The sequence below is a fragment of the Sinohyriopsis cumingii genome, chromosome 2 (assembly GCF_028554795.1).
Source record: "Sinohyriopsis cumingii isolate HCF-2022 chromosome 2, ASM2855479v2, whole genome shotgun sequence".
Lineage (NCBI taxonomy): Eukaryota > Metazoa > Mollusca > Bivalvia > Unionida > Unionidae > Sinohyriopsis > Sinohyriopsis cumingii.
The window spans coordinates 47,633,272-47,657,338 of NC_142962.1; the positions used below are offsets into that span (position 1 = coordinate 47,633,272).

General features: G+C 33.9%; 1 protein-coding gene across 1 annotated transcript in view; it reads right to left on the reverse strand.

Moving 5' to 3' along the window:
* Positions 1-7,642: 7,642 nt before the first annotated feature.
* LOC149804779 (WD repeat-containing protein 27-like) overlaps positions 7,643-24,067 on the reverse strand; it is a 67,316-nt gene continuing 50,891 nt past the window's right edge. Inside the window, exons 20-23 of the mRNA XM_089944433.1 lie at positions 22,234-22,331; positions 20,515-20,617; positions 18,303-18,401; positions 7,643-11,609 (exon numbers count right to left, since the gene is read on the reverse strand). Coding sequence (XP_089800559.1) covers positions 11,559-11,609; positions 18,303-18,401; positions 20,515-20,617; positions 22,234-22,331 — 351 coding nt within the window. The 3' untranslated portion in view covers positions 7,643-11,558. The remainder of the gene's footprint in view (positions 11,610-18,302; positions 18,402-20,514; positions 20,618-22,233; positions 22,332-24,067) is intronic.

Below are 24,067 nucleotides of genomic sequence, written 5' to 3' on the forward strand. Positions count from 1 at the left end.
ACAATTACTCATTATTATTCTATTATCAAATACGTATAGAAAAGTATGTGCTCGTGAGTGTTTTCAGTATGCCACAAACAATTACTCATTATTATTCTATTATCAAATACGATAGAAAATTATATGCTGGTGAGTGTTTTCAATATGCCACAGTTGCTCATTATTATTCTATTTCAAATACGTATAGAAAATTATATGCTGGTGAGTGTTTTCCATGTGCCACAAATACGTATACAAAAGTATATGCTGGCGAGTATTTTCAATATGCCACAATTACTCAGATACACACCAGTTTTCCACAACAGGAACCTGGCCGCAGCCGATTTACAGCAGATCATAAATTACTAAAGATTTCCTTAGATCTTGGATACTTTTCTTTGACGTTGTTGTTTTATATCACAGGAACATTACTGCAATTAATACAGTTATATAAGCATTTTCTTTACAATTATTAAATAAGTGATAGAGGTCTCAACTAAAAATATTTTAAACACATTCTCTCCCAGAATTCAGATACCTATACTACACTTTGACAGGCACCCGTCCCAAGTAAATCTATTTCGTGGTAGACAAATATTGCCCAAACCACACCATCATTAAAATAATAGAAATCGAATTATAGAAATCCAGAGCATGCTCAAGAGTTGGGCAAAAATAGAAATGTGGAAATATCTATATGCCAAAGCATCATTATTGTGTAACTTCATAGTGACATCGTTTGCTTTCTGTGAGGCGTCATTGCTTTATCTTTTTAGACTGCATTTTACCTACGTGACCAAACAGTTTAATCCAATTACCGACAAAAATACCGTTTTTGAGCTTCGAATTTGTAATCTCGAGAGATCAAATCAGATTTTTTTTAAAATCACATGATCACGTAGTCAAGATAACACGAATGATCGATCTCGAGACAGACAATAATACAAGCATTTTTCAAACACATAACGTATCTCCTGATCGCGTATTCAAAACGCAGTTTATGGTTTTAAGGGGTGAATATGCAAGCTCGAGTCCTGAATACGCGACGTAAAGAGAGATCATGTGACTGAAACCAACTTTTCCATATGCTGTCTCGAGATTTAATTTTCGATCCTCGAAAACGTACATTCCTGTGTCTTCAATATATCATGCGATTTAAAGAACTTTTCGGATTAGCTTTCTTGAGATCTAGATATCGGAGCTTGGAGAACGCACATTTATGTTGTTTCGAATACGTGATCATGTGATTCGAGGTTTTCTAATTGGCTCTCTCGGGTTCGAGCTTCAAATAAGTGCACTCGAGTATCGAATATGCGCATTCAATCTTTGAAAACGAAAGAAATTATCACGTTATGTCCCTCTTGGCTTGCGTGGCATTTCAATTACACAATGTGGGGGTTTAAATTTCGCGAAGTGGAGAACTCGAGTTCGTGTAATGGAGAGCTCGATTCCGCGAGTTAAAGATATCACCTGAATAACGCATCATCTGTTTGGCTCTCGATTTCGCGTAATCGATCCTCTACATCGCGAAGCGTTTCCACGTCATTTCTTCGATGGCTTGCCATAGAGACTGTACAAATTGATAGGAGACACTGTCAAGAGTATATGATAAATGTTCCAGTGTGACAAGGTGCACACAAACTTATGCCGACGAGCGTGATAGCAGACAAAGGAGAGCGTGTAATAACTGCATATGTACAGCACGTGTGATGACATAAGCTGTAGAGAATTCCTGTTACTCGTGCTTCATAATTAAAGTTCAACTTAAACATCTATATGTGTGCATTGTAAGAATAGACTGATGAATGTGTGTATGTATGTGTGTGCATTGTAAAGAATAGACTGATGAATGTGTGTGTGTGTGCATTGTAAAGAATAGACTGATGAATGTGTGTGTGTGTGTGAGAGAGAGAGTACATATTTTGAATGTAAACATTTTATATTATAAAAAAATTGTGTTGTCATTGTCATATCCTTTTGTTTGATGAAAGACACGACATTATATTAGTTTATCTTATCTGAATATCTTCAAGTATCACACACGCATCAAGTGATAATGATTAAAACTTAAGCTGCTTTGGGTTATATACATTTTCTCGCGTTATTAATTTTTTTCTCCGTCTCTGATATGACTAGTGTCTTGTTAAATGAGGCGTTTCTGAATTTGCTTATTAATATTGGGGTTTTGATGTGCATTCAGTAAAAGTTTGGAGGTTTTCAAACTATTTTTGCAAAAGATTAAAAACAATTTGGGGATTTTTGACAAAACATTTAGACTTTTCAGCTTCGAATGCCCACATGACAACCAGACAGTAATTGTGATTTTATTGCTGAGAGCTCCTTTTCTTTAAAATGCTGGGAAAGTAGATTCAATGCAATATTCGTAGTCACTTCATTCAAACGCATGCCCATCGCATGCTGTACAATGACAATGTCTTCTACTCGTGAGCCTAGCTAAACGTGTACATAAATAAATCCTTAGAATGTGGCAGAATGTCGGATCTGTTGGGCATCATTTATCAAGTTCATCCTTCCAAATGTCAGGAATACGAGGGCCCCAGTAGAATACGTATTAAGCTCACTAAGATGGGCCCAGCTGATTCTGTATAATTCTGTCGAGATCGATAACAGTATCGCAGCAAATGTCACACAATCAAGCAAATGTCAGATTTAATAGCTTTATGTGAACGTGCGACATGGCTGTCGGGTTCCTGTGCAAGTCCGGGACATAACGAAACAGTTTCAACTGATTTGCATAACCATGATTCTAAATATGTCGTTTATAGACAACAACGAATAAGGAATATCAATAAAAAGCATCGAGTGCTCATGTCCGCTCATTGATGAATACCAGTCCTTGTGACAGGCATTCGACTTGCGCCATGGCAACGGAAATCAAATAGTTCGAATGAAATTGAAACCACGTCTGCAAATATACATAAGTCGATTCTAGTAGATTGCTGACGACTAAGGCTGGTTTATTTTGGGCGTCGGCGCATGACTAGAATGGAATGAAATATATACTTGAGGAGTTCTGGCTCACTATGGTAGTACTTTCTACGACACAGATTACTAGTGCTACTACTAAATGTCAGCAATTCAGCTTAACTGATTTTCTTCTATTCTTTAAAACTGTTTATTTATTTTTACAAAACATAACCTCCAGTGGGTCAGAATCTCTCAAGGTCTATACAGCATAATCTAGAGAACCTAATGACCAAATTAAACGATCGAGAAATACGTAATCGTTTCAAAATTTGTTGATTGAAATAAAGAAATATAAAGATACAATTTGTTCATTATTAATTTTGTTCAATGTACTCTCCCATATTCAATGAACTTTTTTTATTAAAAAAAATGCCGTTTCTAATTGGTAGGTTCTTTTGGTGTTGTTATTGTGTTAACTGATTTATCATTTCAACAGTATGATTTGATCGTTTTGTCTTATGTTATTATTGTGTCTTAGATGTATTGAATTAATAACAACAACAACGATATATAATAGTGTAATAAAATAATTGTAATATCTGCAAATATATATATATTTGTTCCTGTGATAAATTAATAAATTGTAAATTATTAATGACACTAACATACAAGTTTAATAAAGTTATATGTGTGTGTGTGTGTGTGTGTGTGAGACACAGAGAGAGAGAGAGAGACAGAGAGAGAAAGCATACGGAATATGTGACTAGAGAACTATTCCAGCAGGTGTTAAACCCATTACATCCAAATAGCTTTTAGTCTTCAAAGGTGACCGATAAAAGCAATTTAACTATTTCATCCCTGGACATTTTGAATGAGAAACTATCTTGTAACAAAACAGCTTTTAAGCAATCAGTATACTTTTGATAATAATTGAAACTTTATCATTCTGCTCTTTATTTTTTTATCCAAACTATATTGTTTCTCTTGGACATATTTACTGGAGACTGGCAATTCATATTAAGCAAAATCATACAAGCTACATCATTTCAGAAAGAAATAGCTGTCATGATGTTCATTTTCACTTTCTTCTTTATAGCTATATTTTAAACAAGGTGATGTGGTAAAGGCTTAGGCAATGTCTTGGGTTGGTAAATCATGAAGCAGATGCTGGTAAGCAAGAGTAGATTTCAAATGTGAAGTGTTCCAAACAAAGCAATTTCATGTTCGTCTTTTTTGAAGCAAAGCAACCCTTTCTCAATGCGTTTGTTGTCCTGCTTCAATTTCCCCTGTCCTCTTATAATTGTTGTACCTCTTCAAGCCCATTTCGTTTTAAGTTTCCGAAACGTATTTTTGATTTTTAACAGAATTTTCAAAATTTTCTCTTTGAATGTTCAATTCAGTAGTCAGTAAATTGTAGACGTTCTCAATCATGATTAGTTGTATCAGCGTTGACAAGACTTAAAGGAGACCAGAAACCAATGGAAATATAGAATAATAATAAAAGTACTATAGCAGAAAACCTTATTCTGAAGTATCATCTGCGACCGTAATGCCAATATTTAAATATTGGCCTATCTTCTAGGAGCTGAATTTCCGTGACCTCGTATGCAAAATTTCCGCGCCTATTCGGTTACTTTCGGGATGTGACGTCATAGTAGCGACTCCAGCAGCCCAAGTGGGAGTTGCCAGAGTAAAAGACAATACCGTTTTGCGTTGCTTACGGGTGTAATGGAACATTAAGAAAAGCCTGTGGACATATTTTTTTTTCTTTTCCGAAAGATAAAGGCATCATGAAAGAATAGGTGCATTATTACAAACGAGTCGATTTCAAAGCAACACCATACAGCACTATGTGCTCGTTACATTTCTCAAAGGAATGTTACGAGAGGGATCATGAAACAATAGCAGCTCAAAGATACGTAAATGCTAGGCCTAGACTAAAAGTTGGCGCTGTTCCAGACATACCTTTGGACACTTTAAATCCTGGGAAAAGAGTTAAACGTGTGAGTTACGAAAATAGGTAGAAGGACGAGTAAGTGACCACAAAATGCAACAATCAATCCACATATCTTTTATCTAAAACAGCAGTGCTAAAAACAAATCTGATAGCCCGACACCCAGGGCCCCTTCTGGTTTTAGTTCCGGCCCATCCTGTATTCAAAGTGAGGTGCCCGTCAGGCTTGTCGAAACAAAAATTGTTTGCCTGAGGAAACTTTGATCGCGCTGGTGAAATGAGTAAATGTATTTTCAAGATGTTGACATACATGCCTTAACACGGCACAATCTAAATCAAATCACCACTGTCCTAGGTGAAATTTAGATTTGATTTTAATCAAATGGAAGCTTTGCTAAAAATAAGATTCTAAACCTGTCGTGTTTCGAGAAAACACAATTTTCAGTAATCTTATAAAAAATAATTTTAAAAAAATGCATTGTATACATGTAGTTTGCATAAACGGTAATCTGTATTAATTGGAACTGATATAAAACTATTCCTTGGGCAGTTTAAAAAGCAGCGATTAAAAAAAAAAGGTCAAAGTTTCACATTAACTGTCTGACAATAGAACGGGGGGGGGGAGCTATTGACCCCCCCCCCCTTGCCCCAATGTGCGACCGCCCATTTGACGTGCCTTTTCTCGCTGTGATACGCCTTATTATTCCCCCATGACAAGCCCCTTTTGCATATTCTGGTCAGTTCTGGCTAAATTGCAAAATAGCTAAAGTTTTGATTTAAGTACGCAAACGATACAGCCGGTGTGACTAATGAACATACTCCTTATCCTTGCATTGATCTTGTGATCGGACATACTTCAAAGAAACCATGTTCGACAGTGTGTGTATGTGTAAGCATCAGCAATCAGCAATACCAAATAAACGATGCCTATTTTGTTGTTACTTACGATGCCATGGACTTCATTTTAACAGTTCAAATTTGCAGTCACAAGTTACCGTACATGTGGCAACTGTTTTTCTCAGTTTTATGCCCCACCTTTTTTCCTTAGGTTTCAGTCTTAATGCATGTAACACTGTTTGCTGAATAAAATATTTAATCAGAATTAGTTCTTTAGGGCCACATATACTGCATGGTATATTTTGTTTTATTCCTTGTAATTTAATCATGGTAATTAAACTTTTCATATACGGTAAAGGAATGTCAGGTGTTAACTGGCCGAGTTTCTTTGTCGGAAATGGAGATGCGATTTTGTTTGCAGAGAAAATTTCAACGTGATCATTCATTTAAGCTAATTGGTGACAATTTTATTCTTTTAATTATTTTTTTAATATAGTACTGTTGTAGTTGTTTAAAAAATCTGAAATTTACTTGAATAATGTTTAATCTTCACGTTCTATTTACTGAAGAAGAAAAAAAGAAGAAAAAAAAACTGTTGTATGATATTAATTATTTCGTCCAGTGCCGGGTTTAGACGTGTGTGCGTGTGATTTGAATTTTTAACGTAGCTTTAACAATTTTTCAGTCATATCGCTACGATGTCAGCAGTGTGGCAGTTTAGACTGTGGATTGCATACGTTATATTTAAAAATGGTTTGGGGTTGGGGTTTTTTTCTTCTGACAAATGAAAATTGACAGACATAATGTAATAATCGGGACTTCGCTGCGCAAAATTGAGAGATATTACGAGATCGGGATGTAAATGAGGAAATACCCCCAAAATCGGGAGGTCTTTCTCCCGGCTTGAGAGTTGACAGGTATGAACTGTCCGGGCTTGTGGAATTTCATTCAGGACTTTAGTTTATTTAAGTCACCAGCCCGGGCCTGTGCCTAACAAATTTCTTTTAGCACTTACCAGTACAGTACATAAACTATTATATCAGACTGCAGATTCAACTTTTGAATGTGCAACCCAAATGTGGTCTCCTGTCTGCCTCGCTCGCCAATGTTTATGTTTGTATTCGAGGACTGGCTAGTATAGCGTCACGGTACCACGTGATCTGTCGTCTCATCAAAACTCGGAAAAACTCGGCAATTTACGGAATCGTGGTATCTTCCACGCAATATAATCACTACCCGCTTACGATATTTAATTTATAAACATTGCAGTCGAATTAAAATCTGTAGAGAATTACATACGTAAAAGGAAAATTTTGATTTCTAGTCTCCTTTAAGTCAACAGCATAATTCAATTATTACTGCCGAACATTTTCTTTTTATCTCCTTTCATTTGCTGCAGTCATAAACATTGCTTATTTTTTTTAAAAATTAAAATCTTCATAATGTTTTGCTTTTAACACGGACAGATTCCACACGTTCATATATGAACAAGGGCAACTAGAAGCCTGTTTAAGCATTCACAACTAAAAATTGCTATAAAAAATAAACTCACCAATCGGAACCAAGTGAAAATCACTAATAGGTCCAGAGGTCACTAACATATACTTTCATTTAGTCACTTTCATTAATTTTCGATATTTAGTTTTATCCACTAGTTAGTTGAACAATAAGAAAATTACACTAATAAATATTTTCTAAATAAATATATTACTCAGAATGGCTTTTGATGCAAATAGCTTTAGATGGTTCCCATGATTATAAGCCCTTGTGTATAAAAATTAGATTAGCCATAGAAAGTGCAATGAACATAAACTTCAACGTGAATTTGAGAAAAACAAAACAAAATAGATTTCTAGAATTTAAAAGCTGTGTAAATATTCATAGAACTGAGTTGGAAATAAGTGTTAGAGCACCATGAGGAAGAAACACATCACAGAAAGTAAATGTGGTAAATCAATACAGCTTTATTCAATGAGATCACATATGAAATCAGAACTAAAAGAACAAAGAATGACTGAAATTTTAATTAAAAGAAACCATTTTTTTAACCAATATTTGAAGATTTCAGTCAAAATAAATTGTTGTTTCAAGTGTGACATATTTAACATTGACAGATTTCATGCTAATAAATAGGTGTATTGCAGTATGAGACATTTAACATTGACAGATTTCCTGTAAAACAAATCAATGCTTCAAGTGTAAATATGAAACACTGAAAGATTTAATTGTAATAAATTGATGTCTTACAGTGTGAAAAATTTAGCATTGATAAGGTTTTGTACTAAATAAATCAAGGTCTTGTGGTGTGAGAAAGTATGTCTGATAGGATTAAAAAAATATATTAAATATACAACACAGATATCAACTGCTCAGAGAAAGCTCATACATAGATTTTCCTGAATGGGAGAAACTGTTGGTAAAATCTGATTCAAATTTAGCAGCCCAATTTGACATCATCACTGAATGTGATTATTATTACAAATGATCACTTCAGAGTCCCTTGCTAGAGTGACTGACTTTCTGACTGAACAGTGAACAACCATGTTTGGTTAATGTATCTAATTCACTCTAGTTAAGAGCCCAAAGACTCTCTACCTAAGAAGAGTTTCTTCAGTATTGTTTATTCCAAGCAATACAATGCCTACAGTAGTATGTTAGTGGTTTCCTACTCTTAATATGGAAGTTATTGAAAATATCGTAAACATACATACATGATTCTCAGTTAATGCAGAAAATCCATTTAAGAAAAGAAAATGGAGTTTACAAAGTGAAAACAATCAGATAAGAAAAAAGATATACAACAATAAATGTGTGGGAAATGAAAAACATGGTATTGATTAATGTAATATATGATGTGCAAGTACAATAAAAAATTAATATAAAATTCCTGAGACTGTATTAGATAATGAAACACAGCTGTATGAAAACTGCAATTTATCAATGAATTAAGTTCCTTATGCTGAGAAGTGTATGAGAACTACAATACTATTTTTAAACAGTCTAAATACAAATGTTCTGCAGAACGCTTTGTATCACCTTCATATGGCATTATGATGACAGAGCTTTTGCTAATGCAGACAAGACAGGAATTCAAGCAAATCATGGTACAAAATTTAGGCACACAGTAATGTTATAGCAAGGTTGAATACAGCAGCTCGTACATTAGTTTTGTGACTCAAAACACTTTAACATGGAATCTAGAAAGCGTTGATGCATCCACCATTACTGCTGGAATAGTGAGTCTTGTCAGTCACAGATGAGACAAGCACATGTTTAAGAAATGGACAGTTTTGTCAGTCATGGTGAGACAAAATCATATTTAAGAAATGGATACAGTCTTGTCAGTTACAGGTGAGAAATTAATTTTAGATTCAAGTGATGGATACAGACATATCAAACATATGTGAGTCAAAAACATTACATTAAATGATGGATACAGTCTTGTCAGTCACAGGTGAGATAAAAACATTACAGTCAAAGAATGGATATACCTAATGTAGCATACATTAAGTAATTAAATTATTCGCTTATAGTTCTTAAAAAAAAAAAAATAAATAAAAATGCATAGAATATAAAAAAATTAAATACTGAACATTAACCATACAATGCTTTCATAAGAGAAATGGCAATGGTGTATCACCTATAAGGATTTTATTGCCTATTTTAAACAGTTCACTTAATATCCAAGCCATACCTTTTTGCCTAAAAAACTTGATTCCAACTCAAAATAGATGCTGCTTTGGTTATCCAATAATAAAATGAGGAACATTCAGATGTAAATTTTTCAACTGACCATAAGAAATCAGTAGGATTCTACACTTCCTTAAACTCCCACATGCTTTTAGGTATGGGGATTCTTGATCCAATATTGTTTTTTTGGATGTTGATGTGAGGGAGTTCACTTTTAGCCAAAAACTCAATGTGTACAGCTTTTTGACTATGTGACTGATCTAACAATGAATACATGTATCAATTTCTGAAAGGAACCACTTTAAACTTTTAGAACAATGTAGAATAAGCTAGAATGCCTCTGGATAATGAGATCTAATGAGCTGGGTGCAAACCTTAAAATCTAATGCATTAAATGAGTCTTGTATGTTCTCTTTTGCACATGATTTAACACTACTGTATATTCTGCTGCCATTTTAATTGTTTAAATACAAGATATCACTTATCACAGGACAATGGGATGCTATATTTGTAGCATCTTCTTCTGTTAAAACAACTTCACTAATGGAATCAATTGGTCTGTTAGTCACCTATGTTGTGTTTTTATATATATATATATATATATATATACATACATACATACACCAGACAGAATGGAAAGTGCTATCCCTAAATTCATATAGAAGAATGCTTGATAATAGTAGGCAGAATTAATATTTTAATACAAATAATACTATCATACAGGTTAGAGAATTTTTAATTCCTACTCTTCAGAAATTCAAACCCAGGTCCACAGGTAATCTGCACCCATCGCCTTTCCTGCAAAAACATATCCATATTCCCTCACTGTGTTGATGATGACTGTGTAGATACATGAGAATTAATTACTAAGTCATCATGCGAGTGTGTCTGCTACACATGAGTGCATATAACACTGACTGAGTAACATCATTGTTTGGTGATGTGTGCTTAGTCATGAGGCAATATGGACTCGTGTCTGCAGGCAAGGCGATGGGTGTAGTACCAATGAACACTTTGAAATTCCAATGAATAATTGAAATAAATGATTTGTCTCAAATTATAACTGAACACAACAGGAAATGATTCCAGACTGATATTAAAATAGGAATGAAGATTCTTGAACAAAGCCCTCTTTATAAAAATTCCCACCTGACCTATGTTGCAATAGCATTTTCTAAAAAAATAAATCATCTTAATGGAAACTTACACCAAACTGTAAACAAGTTTGCTTCAAGAACTTTCATACGTCATAATTAGGGCTAGATCTTGAACTCAAATTCAAATGAACAATCTTAAAAAGAGTGACAATACTTAGGTATGCAAGAAATATATCCTCAGTCATGGATAAAGGTAAAACACACAATACAAATTATATATATATATATATATATATATATATATATATATAAACTTTCAAAGAACAATGTCTGATGTGCCAGTCAACAGAGAATTTCTCCTTGTAATCTAACAGTCTCTTCTTTTAGAAAATAGCTGACTCCATGATGACTTTTGCAAGAAACTTCAACCTGGCTGCCACCTCTTAAAAAAATTATGTACGAGTACAGCTCATTTCAACGGTTACTAGCAGCACATATCACTAGTGTGTATGCTATATGCTTGTTACATATGATCTTGGCTTCTCAAACATATCTTTAATACCATGCAACTTACTCTGTCTAGAAGCTTAAATGAGCGTGGTGTTGATACTGTAATCAGTCCCAGTGAAATCCAGGTCTCATGGCTGTTTAACTGCAATTGTTACCAAATGCAGCATATGTCAGCTGTTTTTTTATGGTATCTGTCACTCAGTACAGCCCATGTCAGTTGTGTATTGCCAATTTCACTGAAAACAGTCCAGATCAGCTGTCTTACTGCAACTTTCATAGGAAACAACTCTGGACTGACAGTGAATGCAGCTAAAGTCAGTTGCTTTATTGTCATTTTCATTGAATACAGCCAAGTTTCCTTGCAACAGTCATTGAAATAGTTATCATCTGTGGTATCACAGCCATCTTCGCTTTTCCCTGTATGGCAGATTTTGATATTTCTGAATTTGAAATACCCACTAAATATGAGACGTCCATGGCTTAATGTTCAAATACATAGGTGCAGCTGACTTCAAACAGATACCAACAACTGACATCTTCATGAGTCTAAATTCAACAGGCCATCATGTATCTGTATACATATGTATTTTCCCATCCAGGGTTGCTGTAACAAGCTGTGGGGAACAAAATATGTCATTATTTTTAATAACTTTACGACCACAAGATAAACAATTTAAAGTACAATTCCAAAAGGTATCATCTACCTATAAATTATTCTTTCATTCACAAATGTACTTGATTTGTTTTCACATTCTTTTGTGTTCAATGGATTAATTTTCAACAGCATTAACAATGTTTAAAACTTTGACAGCATAAATACACATTAGTGCATTGTAGTTGATGGCCAATCATAAAATACTTGTATCAGTTTTATTGAGAGAATTCCATAAATCATCTTGATTCTTTCATTAAACAATTGGATAGAGAGAATCCAACATTGCTCATCAGGAGAGTTTTGACAAAAACATAAGCTTGTGAATGCAAATTTACAATTTTATTAACACATTAACCCCTGGTGACGAGTTTAAGTGGCAGGCGGTAGTAGCCTACTGCTGAGCTCTGTAGTGTCAAGGTCATGTAAGATACACTAAAGTGGGTGGTATTATAGAAAGGTAGACAGATATAGCTCTACAATGGTACCAAATAATCTGGAAGTTCTAGTTGCACTATAAGATACAGAGGGAAAAACCTCAATTTTTTGACCCGATTTTTTTCTACCCAAAATTTGCTCATGGTCGGAATCCGATTTTGTGTCTAGATTTTAGACTTTTTGGTCTCAGATCTAAGGCAAACCAGTATGAACTGCAAACAGACAGATGAACCTTTGCAAAAAGTAGGCTAAGATGGGCATTTGGAATAAAGAGTGGTCTCAATACAAAAATAATGGGTTCGTTAAGCACACAAAAAATAAAAAATAAAGAAATAAAAAAATAAAAACAAAATACAACATTTACCCTTTTGTTCATGCGCGAGTCAAACAGCCAATGAAAAATGATGTTTCTAACACAACTAGGCAGTATGTTATTGGGAGATCACCTGGAAGTTGGTGTTTTTGGATGTATTCAGAAAAAGCTTTCAAAATGTGTTTCCTACTTGAATTTCAGACGAAAACGACAAAAACCTCCAGGGGTTAATGTGTTAAATAGTATGGGTGAAACAAGCTGGCAGTACACTGTCCATAGCTCTATCTTTCAAGTGCAGACACTTACTAGGCATTACAAGGGAGTTAATCTGTGGAGTCAGCAGGAATTTCGGAGTCTTTCCTTATCCACTCACCCCACCCAACCAATGGAGTCATAACTTGGAAACCATTGGGATCCTGACCCAAGGAAGCTGTGGTGGCTTGGTGGGTAAGGTACTGGACTCCTGACCATAAGGTTGGGGGTTTGATTTCAACACCCTGATCAGACTGGATAAACTAATGAATGTCTTAGCATTATTTTTTATGGTCATGGGTTTATTTGCTTTTAGTCATTCAGTTTGGAAGTGTTTTTGGGTGAAAGTATATTTGACTGTTTCTTTTATGAAAAGCTAAAAATACAAAAATATAATTTTTAAAAAAGTTATGATTAATGGCAATAAATATATGAAATGCCTTAAAATAATTCTCAGTATATGTGATAACATGACAATTCTTTCTGGCATTTTAGTATGGCAATACAAGCAACAGTTAAACTATTTAACAAAACATATCAAACTTGCTTTAAGATGTCCATGAATTTTAAATGTGGTCAAGTTTGTATCTTTAATTATCTACAAATAAACTTGGACATGGGTTTTACAAGAAAGCAAAATAATTTTCTTGCATATAATTAAATATGCAAAGAATTTCATATAAACATATACCATTAATGGTGTCCATTTGAAAAACTTTGAGCTGTTTAGTATTGTGGTTATATTATATTATTCATAAATTACAAATAACCTTCTTCAACAGTAAAAAAAACTCATCCACAAGACACTAATAATTTATTGATATTTTATGAATCAGTAGTACAAATGTATTTATATTGTTTTGTTTGTTGTTGGGTTTAACGCCATTTCTCAGCACACAATAGGCTATGCATGGCGGCCAGTATTAATGGTGGAGGAAGAACCTGGGAAAACCCCAGGAAGAACCACTGACCCACGAGAAGCTACTGGCAAACTTTCTCACATACCCACATTGGCCAAATCCAAGACTCGAACCCACACAGACAGAGGTGAGATGGCAGTGATCCATAACGAAGAGTGCTTTAGACCACTCGGGGTGTATTTATATTGTGAAAGTATCAACTTTTTGAGTATTGCTTGTTTTATTGCTAATTTATATTATATAAGGTTTCAATTACAATTCATTCATTATAATCCGTAACATGTTTTATTTTGCTAATTTTTATATTCTTGTTCTGTTGAAATGTATGCATCTTGTATTTATTGGATACTGCATTTATATTGAAAAATATGAATGAGTTTTTACTAATTCTCCTCAAAATTGGGAGTGATGTATCAGTACAAAACATGAGTTCATATTTTCCCATAACAATGTATTAAACTTTTTTATTATAAACTCATTTCATTTTCTTACTTAAGGTTTATTAATAAAGGACTGGACCACAAGAAACAAAGTCATTGAATTTATGCTGTATTTCAAAATAAATATACAGCCATAGATTCATTAATACACAGTAACAATATTAATGCGCACATAGCAATGCCCAGCAACCTCTGAACTTTCTGGTCTACTTAAAGTTGAAATGTAGAGTCATATTTTGAATGAATGCACACTGAAAAAACTGTTCCAGTATGGATGGATTTTCTTTTCTGTTGATCCAACTAATTTCTGCATTTCTGCTTATGATGGAATGAATTTATAAGGTCATTTCAGTGCAGTAAGGAGAATGTGATTTCAGTTGGAAATGTAGTCAAAATTACAGTAAAATTTTCAGGTTGTCCATGGCATGGGTCATGTCATTTGGATTTACAGAACTAAGTATATTTTGAGGACATTCAAGATGCAAATATAAGTATATTTATCCCCATTCTTATTACCAGCTAAAGAAGGCATATATTTATTCCTGCATGTTAGCTGTTGGAGGGACTCCAGCTATGACTTGTTTCATACATTGCATATCTTCTATTGATAGCTGAACACGGTATCAAAATAGTTAAACAGGGAAAACTGCAAAGCAGCTGTTGTGGTTCAGTCCATTTAGCCAGCAGAAATAATACTTTTTCATCATCTTGGCTCATTGGAACTGAGGCTCTTAGTTTCCTACAAAAACCCTCAGTTGCATTTTTTTCTCAGATTCACTGTTTTGACTGACTTGCAAAATGGTACATCTCTGATCGATATGCAATAGCCCTTGGCTTCAATATGCACTTTTATGCTATTTTTATAGATCCTAGAAGGCACTGGTCAAAGTCTGTACCATTCTTTTTGTGAAAAGTTAGGAACATTTCTAATAAATGTTTAACTGATCAGAATGGTATTTTCAAATACTGCATCTCTCATGTTTGTTGTTGACATTTTGAATACCACATTCATTGGTTTACTTGTCTGAAAGTTTCCTTTGTGACTCAGTAACCTCGTCCACATTCTTTGTTAAGTTTATCATCTCTAATTCAAATGGAAGAAACAGCTTGTTTAGTTCATTCACAAACAAATTTAATAAATGAAAAGCTAAAGCATGTACTAAATGAGTGTACATTGTTTGTTTACAAAGTAGTTCCTAATACAGTATACTATTTTGATGGACACATGTTGTGTTGTATGAAGCCATGCAAAAATCTGAACGATCCTGACATTGTAAAGTTAACAGAGAAAAAAAGAGCATATAATAATCTAAAATATTTTATTTTTATTCATTATTCATTAACTATGCATTACCACCAACATATAATTCTAAATAGTCTGTTTCATAAAGTTACTTCCATTGCTTTCTAATATCAAGAGTAATATGAAAGGCACAACATAAAATTGCCCATGTTAACAGTACACTAGTAGGCTATCACTGACTGTGGAGAAAACTGACCAATGGGTCTTAATGACCTCAACCTTTGTTCAAGGGCTGCAGTTTTGAACTAAACTAATTGAGCAGAAACTCATATTTTATAATTGGACTTACCATGATTGTGACCTCTGACCTTTATATCACATAATCTTTAGGTTTCTTTATTACCTTAAGTGCAAACCATTCACAAAGTTTGGTCAAGGATCTTGCTCAAGAAAAAGCATTATTCTGCAGAACTAATGTTCCTTTGAACCCTATGACCTCAACCTTTGACCCCAAATATCATTAGACTTCTTCCATACCTTAAATACTCCACACTCCTCAAAGGACCAAGGTACATAGTCAAGAACTAAAGCCATTATGCAAAAAGTATCTTCTTTTTGCAAACATAGTGACTTTGACCTTTGATCTTCAGACCCTGATATCAGAACGCTTAATTTTACGCAATGTGTAAGTCATCCACATGCTTTTTGTGAAGATACAGGTTTTATAAGTTTTCTTCTTTCAGTTACAATGACATTCACCGCTGACCTTTTGACCCAAAATCATTAGGTTTCTTTCTTACTCCAAGTGCAAGCCATCCTCAAAGTTTGGTCCAGGTCTGTGGTGTAGAACTAATGGTACTGTGAAGTTACTACATGTTCTTTCAGTCACAATGTTCATGACCCTTGATATTTTCACCCCCAAAATCAATAAGCTTCTTCTGTAAAACAAGTGTAAACTATCCACAAAGTTGGGTAACTGCAGATGGTGTGAACTCAAATTATTGCTTTGAAACAATATATTTTTCTCTCAGTCTCAGTGACCATGACCTTTGATCTTTTCATCTCCAAAACTGACAGGGTTCTTGATTACCTAAAATACAAGCCATCCATAAAGTCTGGTAACTGCTGATGGTGAAAAAATCAAGTTATTGTGCAGAAACTATTGACCTCTTACTTTTCAAAACCAAAATCGTTTAGGCTGATGTTTACCCATGTGTAAGCCATCCACAAAGTTTGGTAGCTGCAGGTGGAGGCAATAACAAGTTACTCTTTGGAAACCATGTTTCTTCTTTAAGTCAGTGATTTCGACCTTTGACCTTTTGACTCCTAAACCAACTGGGTTCTTTCTTATCCCATGTGCAAGCCATCCACAAAGTTTGATAACTGCAGATGGTGGAGAACTATTATCATGCAGAAATGAAACTGGGAACAGAAAGAGAACATCAAAACATTATGTGTTCCACCAGATGGCATGTGCAAGTAATTGCTTGCACTGCACTGCATGCATACATGGTTTCAATATATAATTCTCTTGATATTCCACAAGTGCAATAAACATTGATTACACATGAATAATCCAATTAATATCTAATCAGAAATAAGGTCTTTTGAGTGGTAACAAGAACGGTCAATCAGATGCAATATCAACTCATTAATATATGAGTCGATGTTGCTTTCACTCAAGCTCCTTTGAGATCTTGATCACATAAGCTAATATCATAGGAAGTATGAACAAACTTTTTCTGAAATATGGCCTCTATGGAGTATTTATAAGCTCAGCCAATCAGATGCAAGGTCACTTCATTATTATGAGTGCATGTCACCATAACCAAACTCATCTGAAATCTTGATGATACAAGCTTATATACAAGGTCTGATGAAAATCTGGTCAGAAATATGGCCTCTAGAGTGTTTGCAAACTCAGTCAATCTTACAAAAAATCACCTCATTAATATGTATGAATGTTACTCATAACTGGATTCTTCTGAGATCTTCTTTATACAAGCTTACATACCAAATCATATAAAAATCTGGTTAGATAAATTACTTCTAGAGTGTTCAAAAGCTCAACCAATCATCTGCAAGATCACCTCATTAATATGGATGGTTGTCACTTATAATCAAATTCATCTGAGATTTTGATGACATTAAATTTGCATACCAAATATGATTGAAATCTAACTGAAATGAAGCTTCTAGAGTGTTCACAGTGAAATGTTGATAGATGGACAGACAACACATGATGGATGTAGGGCCATACATAAGCCCACCTGCCATATGGCCAAGTTAGCAAAACATTGACTGAAACAAAGAAAAGCAAAGAATATATCTGATATTTCTTTTAGTCACCAGCACAGTAAAATTTTAAAAGCAAGATATGTATTCCTGCTGTCCGTGTACCTACAAATTCACAAAAGCCTGGGGAGCAAGACCTGCAGTCAATAGCTAACAAGGTTCCATTTTGGTGCTTTATGGCACAGCAACAGGTTATTTAGTGCTGAGGCAATTAAAATAAAGTGCCTTGCCTAAGGACACACCGTGGTAGCAGCACCAGACAAGTGCAGATGGTTAGTAATAATTTTCTGTATGTAACAAATATAATAACACCTCATCTCAAAAATATCACAACATCATGTAAGGCTAAACCAAACAACCAAGACATCCAAATGTATTTAAAAGTTTTTCAATATACTGTTCTGTGATTTGGTCAAATAAAATCAGTATTTTGATTACTGTGGTAAACAGAATTTTACATCTGTGCTCATTTCAAATGAAATTTATGAAACTCATCCAATAACTATGATCTTTTGCTCACCATAGCTCGCAATTATTGTACTTGTTTCATACATTTTCATAAATGTTATGATCTTCTATAAATGTAACAAATACTAGCATGTGGAATGCCTGTCTTTGCATATCCTATTATAATGTTGTTGCCCATAATAATGCAAACAGCCTGAGAATGTGTGTAATGTAATGTTTCATTGTGGTAGCCAAAGGCATTTTGCAATCTATGGGTGACATGGTTCAGATAATCAATATTACTAACCCTGGGGTGGAGTGGATGGAATGCAACATCACTAACCACATCAGTATGGCCGATCAGCTTCAGGTTGTAGGTTCCTGTCCGCATGTCAAACACATATGCCTGCAACAAACACACACACACACATATATATATACACTGTAATGGTATTTTCAAATACTGCATCTCTCATGTTTGTTGTTGACATTTCGAATACCACATTCATTGGTTTACCTGTTTGAAAGTTTCCTTTGTGACTCAGTAACCTCGTCCACATTGTTAATTTTATTATCTCTAATTTAAAATGGACAAAACAGCTTGTTTAGTTGACTGTAATAATCTAAAAACATGTTGTGTACAAATAAAGGCTTCTAAGACACATTGTAGTTAATCTAGACTTATGTACCATCCTGCAAACTTAAAATTCTGAAATAAATGTACAATGGACATGAATGAGTTCCAAGTGTACATCCTAAGATAGATCTGAGAAAAAAAAACTTCAAAGACTTGAACGTATAACTCCTACAAAAGTTAGAGATTTTTAAAGAAAATGAAGGACTTGCATATATATCTTTTATGACTGACACATGAATAAAGAATATTAAGGCCTTATATGTATGTCTTATGCCTGATTTTTTTATTAAAGTATATGAACGACTTGCATGTATATCTCCTATGACTAATTACTGATTAAAGAACATGAAGAACTTGCATGTATATCTCTTATGACTGATTATTGATTAAAGAACATGAAGAACTTGCATGTATATCTCTTATGACTGATTATTGATTAAAGAACATGAAGGACTTGCATGTATATCTCCTATGACTGATTATTGATTAAAGAACATGAAGGACTTGGATATATATCTCATATGACTGATTACTGATTAAAGAACATTAAGGACTTGTATGTATATCTCCTATGACTGATTATTGGTTAAAGAACATTAAGGACTTGTATGTATTTCTTATAACAGATTATTGAGTAAAGAATATGAAGGACTTGCATGTATATCTTCTATGACTGATTATTGGTTAAAGAACATGAAGGACTTGCATGTATATCTCCTATGACTGATTATTGGTTAAAGAACATTAAAGACTTGTATGTATGTCTTATAACAGATTATTGAGTAAAGTATATGAAGGACTTGCATGTGCACCTCTTAGGACAGATTCAGACAGGACTGTTCTTATGTAGGATGCTTACTATCAAATTTGGCAAAATTCTGTTCAGCAGTATTTGAGAAGCTGCTAAATGGTTCTATTTTTAGTAATGGTGGCCATATTTGATTGCAGGTTGGCATCATTTGTACCAATCTGAAAGCCCTTTATGCATGAATGCTTTGTCAAATTATACTGAATTCAGTGAAACCAATTTTCAGAAGTCGTCAAAAAGAAATTTCCATTTTTAATAGCAGTGGCCATATTTGATTGTGAGTTGGCATAATTTTTAAAAAATTAGAAAGCCCTTCATGCTACATATTTTCTATCAAATTTGGTCCACTTCTGTTCAGCAGTGTTTTATATGTTTTTAAAGGTTTTTCTTTTTTATCATTTGTAACAAAAAAGCCCATCATACCAAGATAATTACTGTCAAATTTAGTTAAATTCTGTTCAGTGGTTTTTAAGAAATTGTTTGAATGTTTTCTAGTGTTATTAACTGTAGCCAAATTTTATGGTGAATAGGCATCATCAGTACAGACTGAAAACTCATGCCTGGATACTCCCTGTCAAATTTAGTCCAAATTGTTTTAGTCATTTGTGAGATGTTAAAGGTAGCAATTGTACATGAAGAATGCAGGGTTATACCATAAACTCACTAAGCCTAATGGTCTGATGAGCTAATAAAACACAAAAACAGTTTACAGATGACGTTATTACACTACGGGAACCTTAATTCATGAAAGTATAAAATAAATAAGTTCTTTGCTGACCAAATATTAGCCTACTGTCAGGTCAGCCAAAAGTAATAAAAATAATTTACACTGACTTATCTTCAGGAGTGATAAAAGAAATGTTATGAACAAGCAGTTGAATAAAAAGAATGAATGTATGATAAAATGTACTGGGAGAAAATAGTGGTATATAAAAAGAATGAATGTATGATAAAATGTACTGGGAGAAAATAGTGGTATATAAAAAGAATGAATGTATGATAAAATGTACTGAGAGAAAATAGTGGTATTATACTTTGCTTTAAGTGGACAAAGATTAAAATTGAAACTCTAACCGATTTGTCCTCTGACCCTGAGGCTATGAACCTCCCACATGGACTGACTGCTAGACCGCAGGGATGAACCCTGTTCTGATGTCCTTCAAACCGCTTCACACACCTGCCAAATTTTAAAAGAACATAACAGATGTACAATGTCCCTACTCAAATATTTATGCAAAAGCCATTGCACTTGAATTAGTCTATCAAATGTATGAAAATGAAATCAAAGAAAACAACATGAAGCTAAGTATTCTATCTTCATTTTCCTTTTAAAATGATATTTGTTTATAAAGTTAATTTCACAAAATACTATGAAGTAAAAAAATATATTTAACTTACATAAACTAATTAATATACACATGACTGGTGTTTTGCTTACTTCCCGCAACCCCCAACTCACATAAACATAATCAAACTTTCAATCAGTCTCAGTATATCATGACATGGTACATAATGAAGGTGACAGTTTTGGAATTGAACTACTATATTACAATGAGGGGAGCTGAATTTCCTCATTTATAACAACTCTCCAGTGTAAAACTTGATAAGATGTCATACCAAACAAAAGTGTAAACCTAGATAAGATGTCGTATCACACAAATGTGTAAACCTAGATATGATGTCGTATCACACAAAAGTGTAAACCTAAATATGATGTCGTATCACACAAAAGTGTAAATCTAGATATGATGTCGTATCACACAAATGTGTAAACAAAGATCTGATGCCATATCATACAACAGAAGATTCAAGTCTCTGAAAATTGTTTTCACTTATGACTTTGAGTGAATAACACTGAACCTGATCTGCCAAAATATCCTGTCACAGTAGTCTGTACTGACTGTAGATTGGTGGTTGTTATACACAGGAATACATACTAAAAACCATTACATACAACATTAATCAACATGTAAAACATCTCAGTTATAAAGACTGCTGATAATTCATAATTGAATTAAAAACTAAAACATTTGCCTATAACTCATTGGCTGTTTTTATATCAAACATTATATCATTTGTCATAACTCAAACAACATTAGCAAGTTTTCAGTGTTAAAAATTCAAACAGACTTCTTGGGTACGGTTTTGCATTAGTCATATGCACAGACCTACTAGGATAACACTATGTTTTGTATTAGTCATAAGCAGATACATTCCATGATAACACTCTATGACTATATGACCCTTTTACATTTATGGTGGGACTTGACAATCAAAGTTCATAACTAACAAAAATGATCATAACAGACAATAAGACAGGTCAAAGTTCAAAGTTCAAAGTAAAAGTCAAAGTCTTCCTTTATATCCACCATGAAAGGGTAATAGTAATGTCAGGGTCCAGGAAATGAATTTAACATTGTCATATACCATTTCTTATATGCAGGGACATTGTATCATGGATTTGATTGTGTGAGGAAGTCCCTACTGTATGATCTGAACAAACACTACAGACCCTGATCTGCCATTTCAAATTGTACCAACAGGTCTAGTCCCATATTCTTTAAATTTCTGAAAATTAAACTTAATTACAAGCTGCTATCCCTAAATCATATGTGATACTTTTATTACGCCTGTGTAATTAAAATTTAGCATGAGAGTAGAGAAACCAAAATTAAGAAGATCCAGAAAGTTCAGCAATTCTAACTTCATTTTAATAAAAGTTACAAAAAGTCAAAAGGTGTGGAGTACATGGGGACATAATTAAAGCTATATCCTGTTGGATATGGACCATACCTGTTAGTCCTCAGGTCCCAGAGTTTGATGCAGTCCCCAGCTGCAGCAGTGATGAATAGATCATAGGCAGTGGGTGGGTGTGACACATAAGCAGAACCCTGGAACACATCATATGCAAATTAATTAGTTGTTGTAGATCAACAAGGAATTTTTTATATTCAAACAATTATATGAATAATAACATATAAAAGTGTGATCATATTCACCTTTCAATCCACTTTGAAAATTTAAAAATTGTTTAAATGACTTGAAAGTATAATAAGGTCATCTGCATTTGCCTACCTCAAGTGGTTTTTGCCTAATCATGTTAACAAGATTTTTGTTGAAAAAGTCAAAAGTCAAACAATTTCATAAAGCATAAAAAAATTAAAATATCTTGTATATGCCTGAAAATCTAACTGTGTCACCTACCTATGCATCCAAAATACAAGCCCAATTTCATCAGCCTATATAAAATTTAATGGATTTTTAGCAGAAAGTTAAAATAAGTATATTGCCCAAAAAAACGCTGGATATGCTGTCTAGTTACCTTTCAAAATCTCAAATGTGGTTTCTAATGGACCAATCCTGAAATACCTAGCTATCAACTAATGAATCAGTGCAAAGTGTGTGATAAAGCATATCAACATTCCATGTACATGTATACTAATGAAGCTGTGCAGGTGTGTGATAAAGCATATTAACATTCCCAGTATAGTGATGAAGCTTTGCAGGCATGCGATAATGCATATTAACATTTCCAGTATACTGATGAAGCTGTGCAAGATGTGTGACAAAGAATATCAACAGTCTCAGCTGTGTGAGGTGTGTGATAAGCATATTAACATTCCCAGTATACTGATGAAGCTGTGCAAAGTGTGTGATAAGCATATTAACATTCCCAGTATACTGATGAAGCTGTGCAAAGTGTGTGATAATACATATGAATAGAGCATATCAATGAAGCTGAGCAAGGTCTGTGCTAAAATTGTATTAGCATACACAATATATCAATGAGGCTGTGCACAGTGTGTGATAAAGCATATTAACACAATATATCAGTGAAGCTGTGCACAGTGTGTGATAAAATATATTACATATCATACTAGGCCTTGACATATCACAGTTTGAACAATGAAAATGCAAGAATTGGTCGGAGGTGTGCTAAACTGTTAAAATGAACTGACAAAAGATATATAAAGCTTTAATCTGTCAGTTTCCTGGAGCATGTATCAATGTTCATGTCATACTTATCCAGATATGTTAAGACTTATGTGATTTTGATAGGTGATATGTACAGACCATATTAAAGGATTTGTCAGTTTCCTGCAGCATGTGTCAATGTTCATGTCATACTCATCCAGATATGTTAAGACCTATGTCATTTTGATAGGTGATATGTACAGACCATATTTAAGGATTTGTCAGTTTCCTGGAGCATGTGTCAATGTTCATGTCATACTCACCCAGATATGTTAAGACTTACGTGATTTTGATAGGTGATATGTACAGACCATATTAAAGTATTTGTCAGTTTCCTCAAACAGGTTCTAGACATGTTACTATCATGATGTTATTCTGACAGAAGCTTTTTGACATGGGTACTAATTTTCATGTCACACATCTCCATGATATGTTGTCTCACTGACCCGATCTCACAAAGAGCATATAGCTTGAAAAGATCTGTAAATTTCCTGATATGGTTCCAGTATTCATGTCATATTTATTGGTTTCCTGACATGGAAAACTGTATACATCATATTTAAATATGTTACATTACTGATTTTATGTTGACAGATGTCATTTATTGACCATATGTGAAAATCTGTTAATTTCCATGCAGAAATTGCAGTGT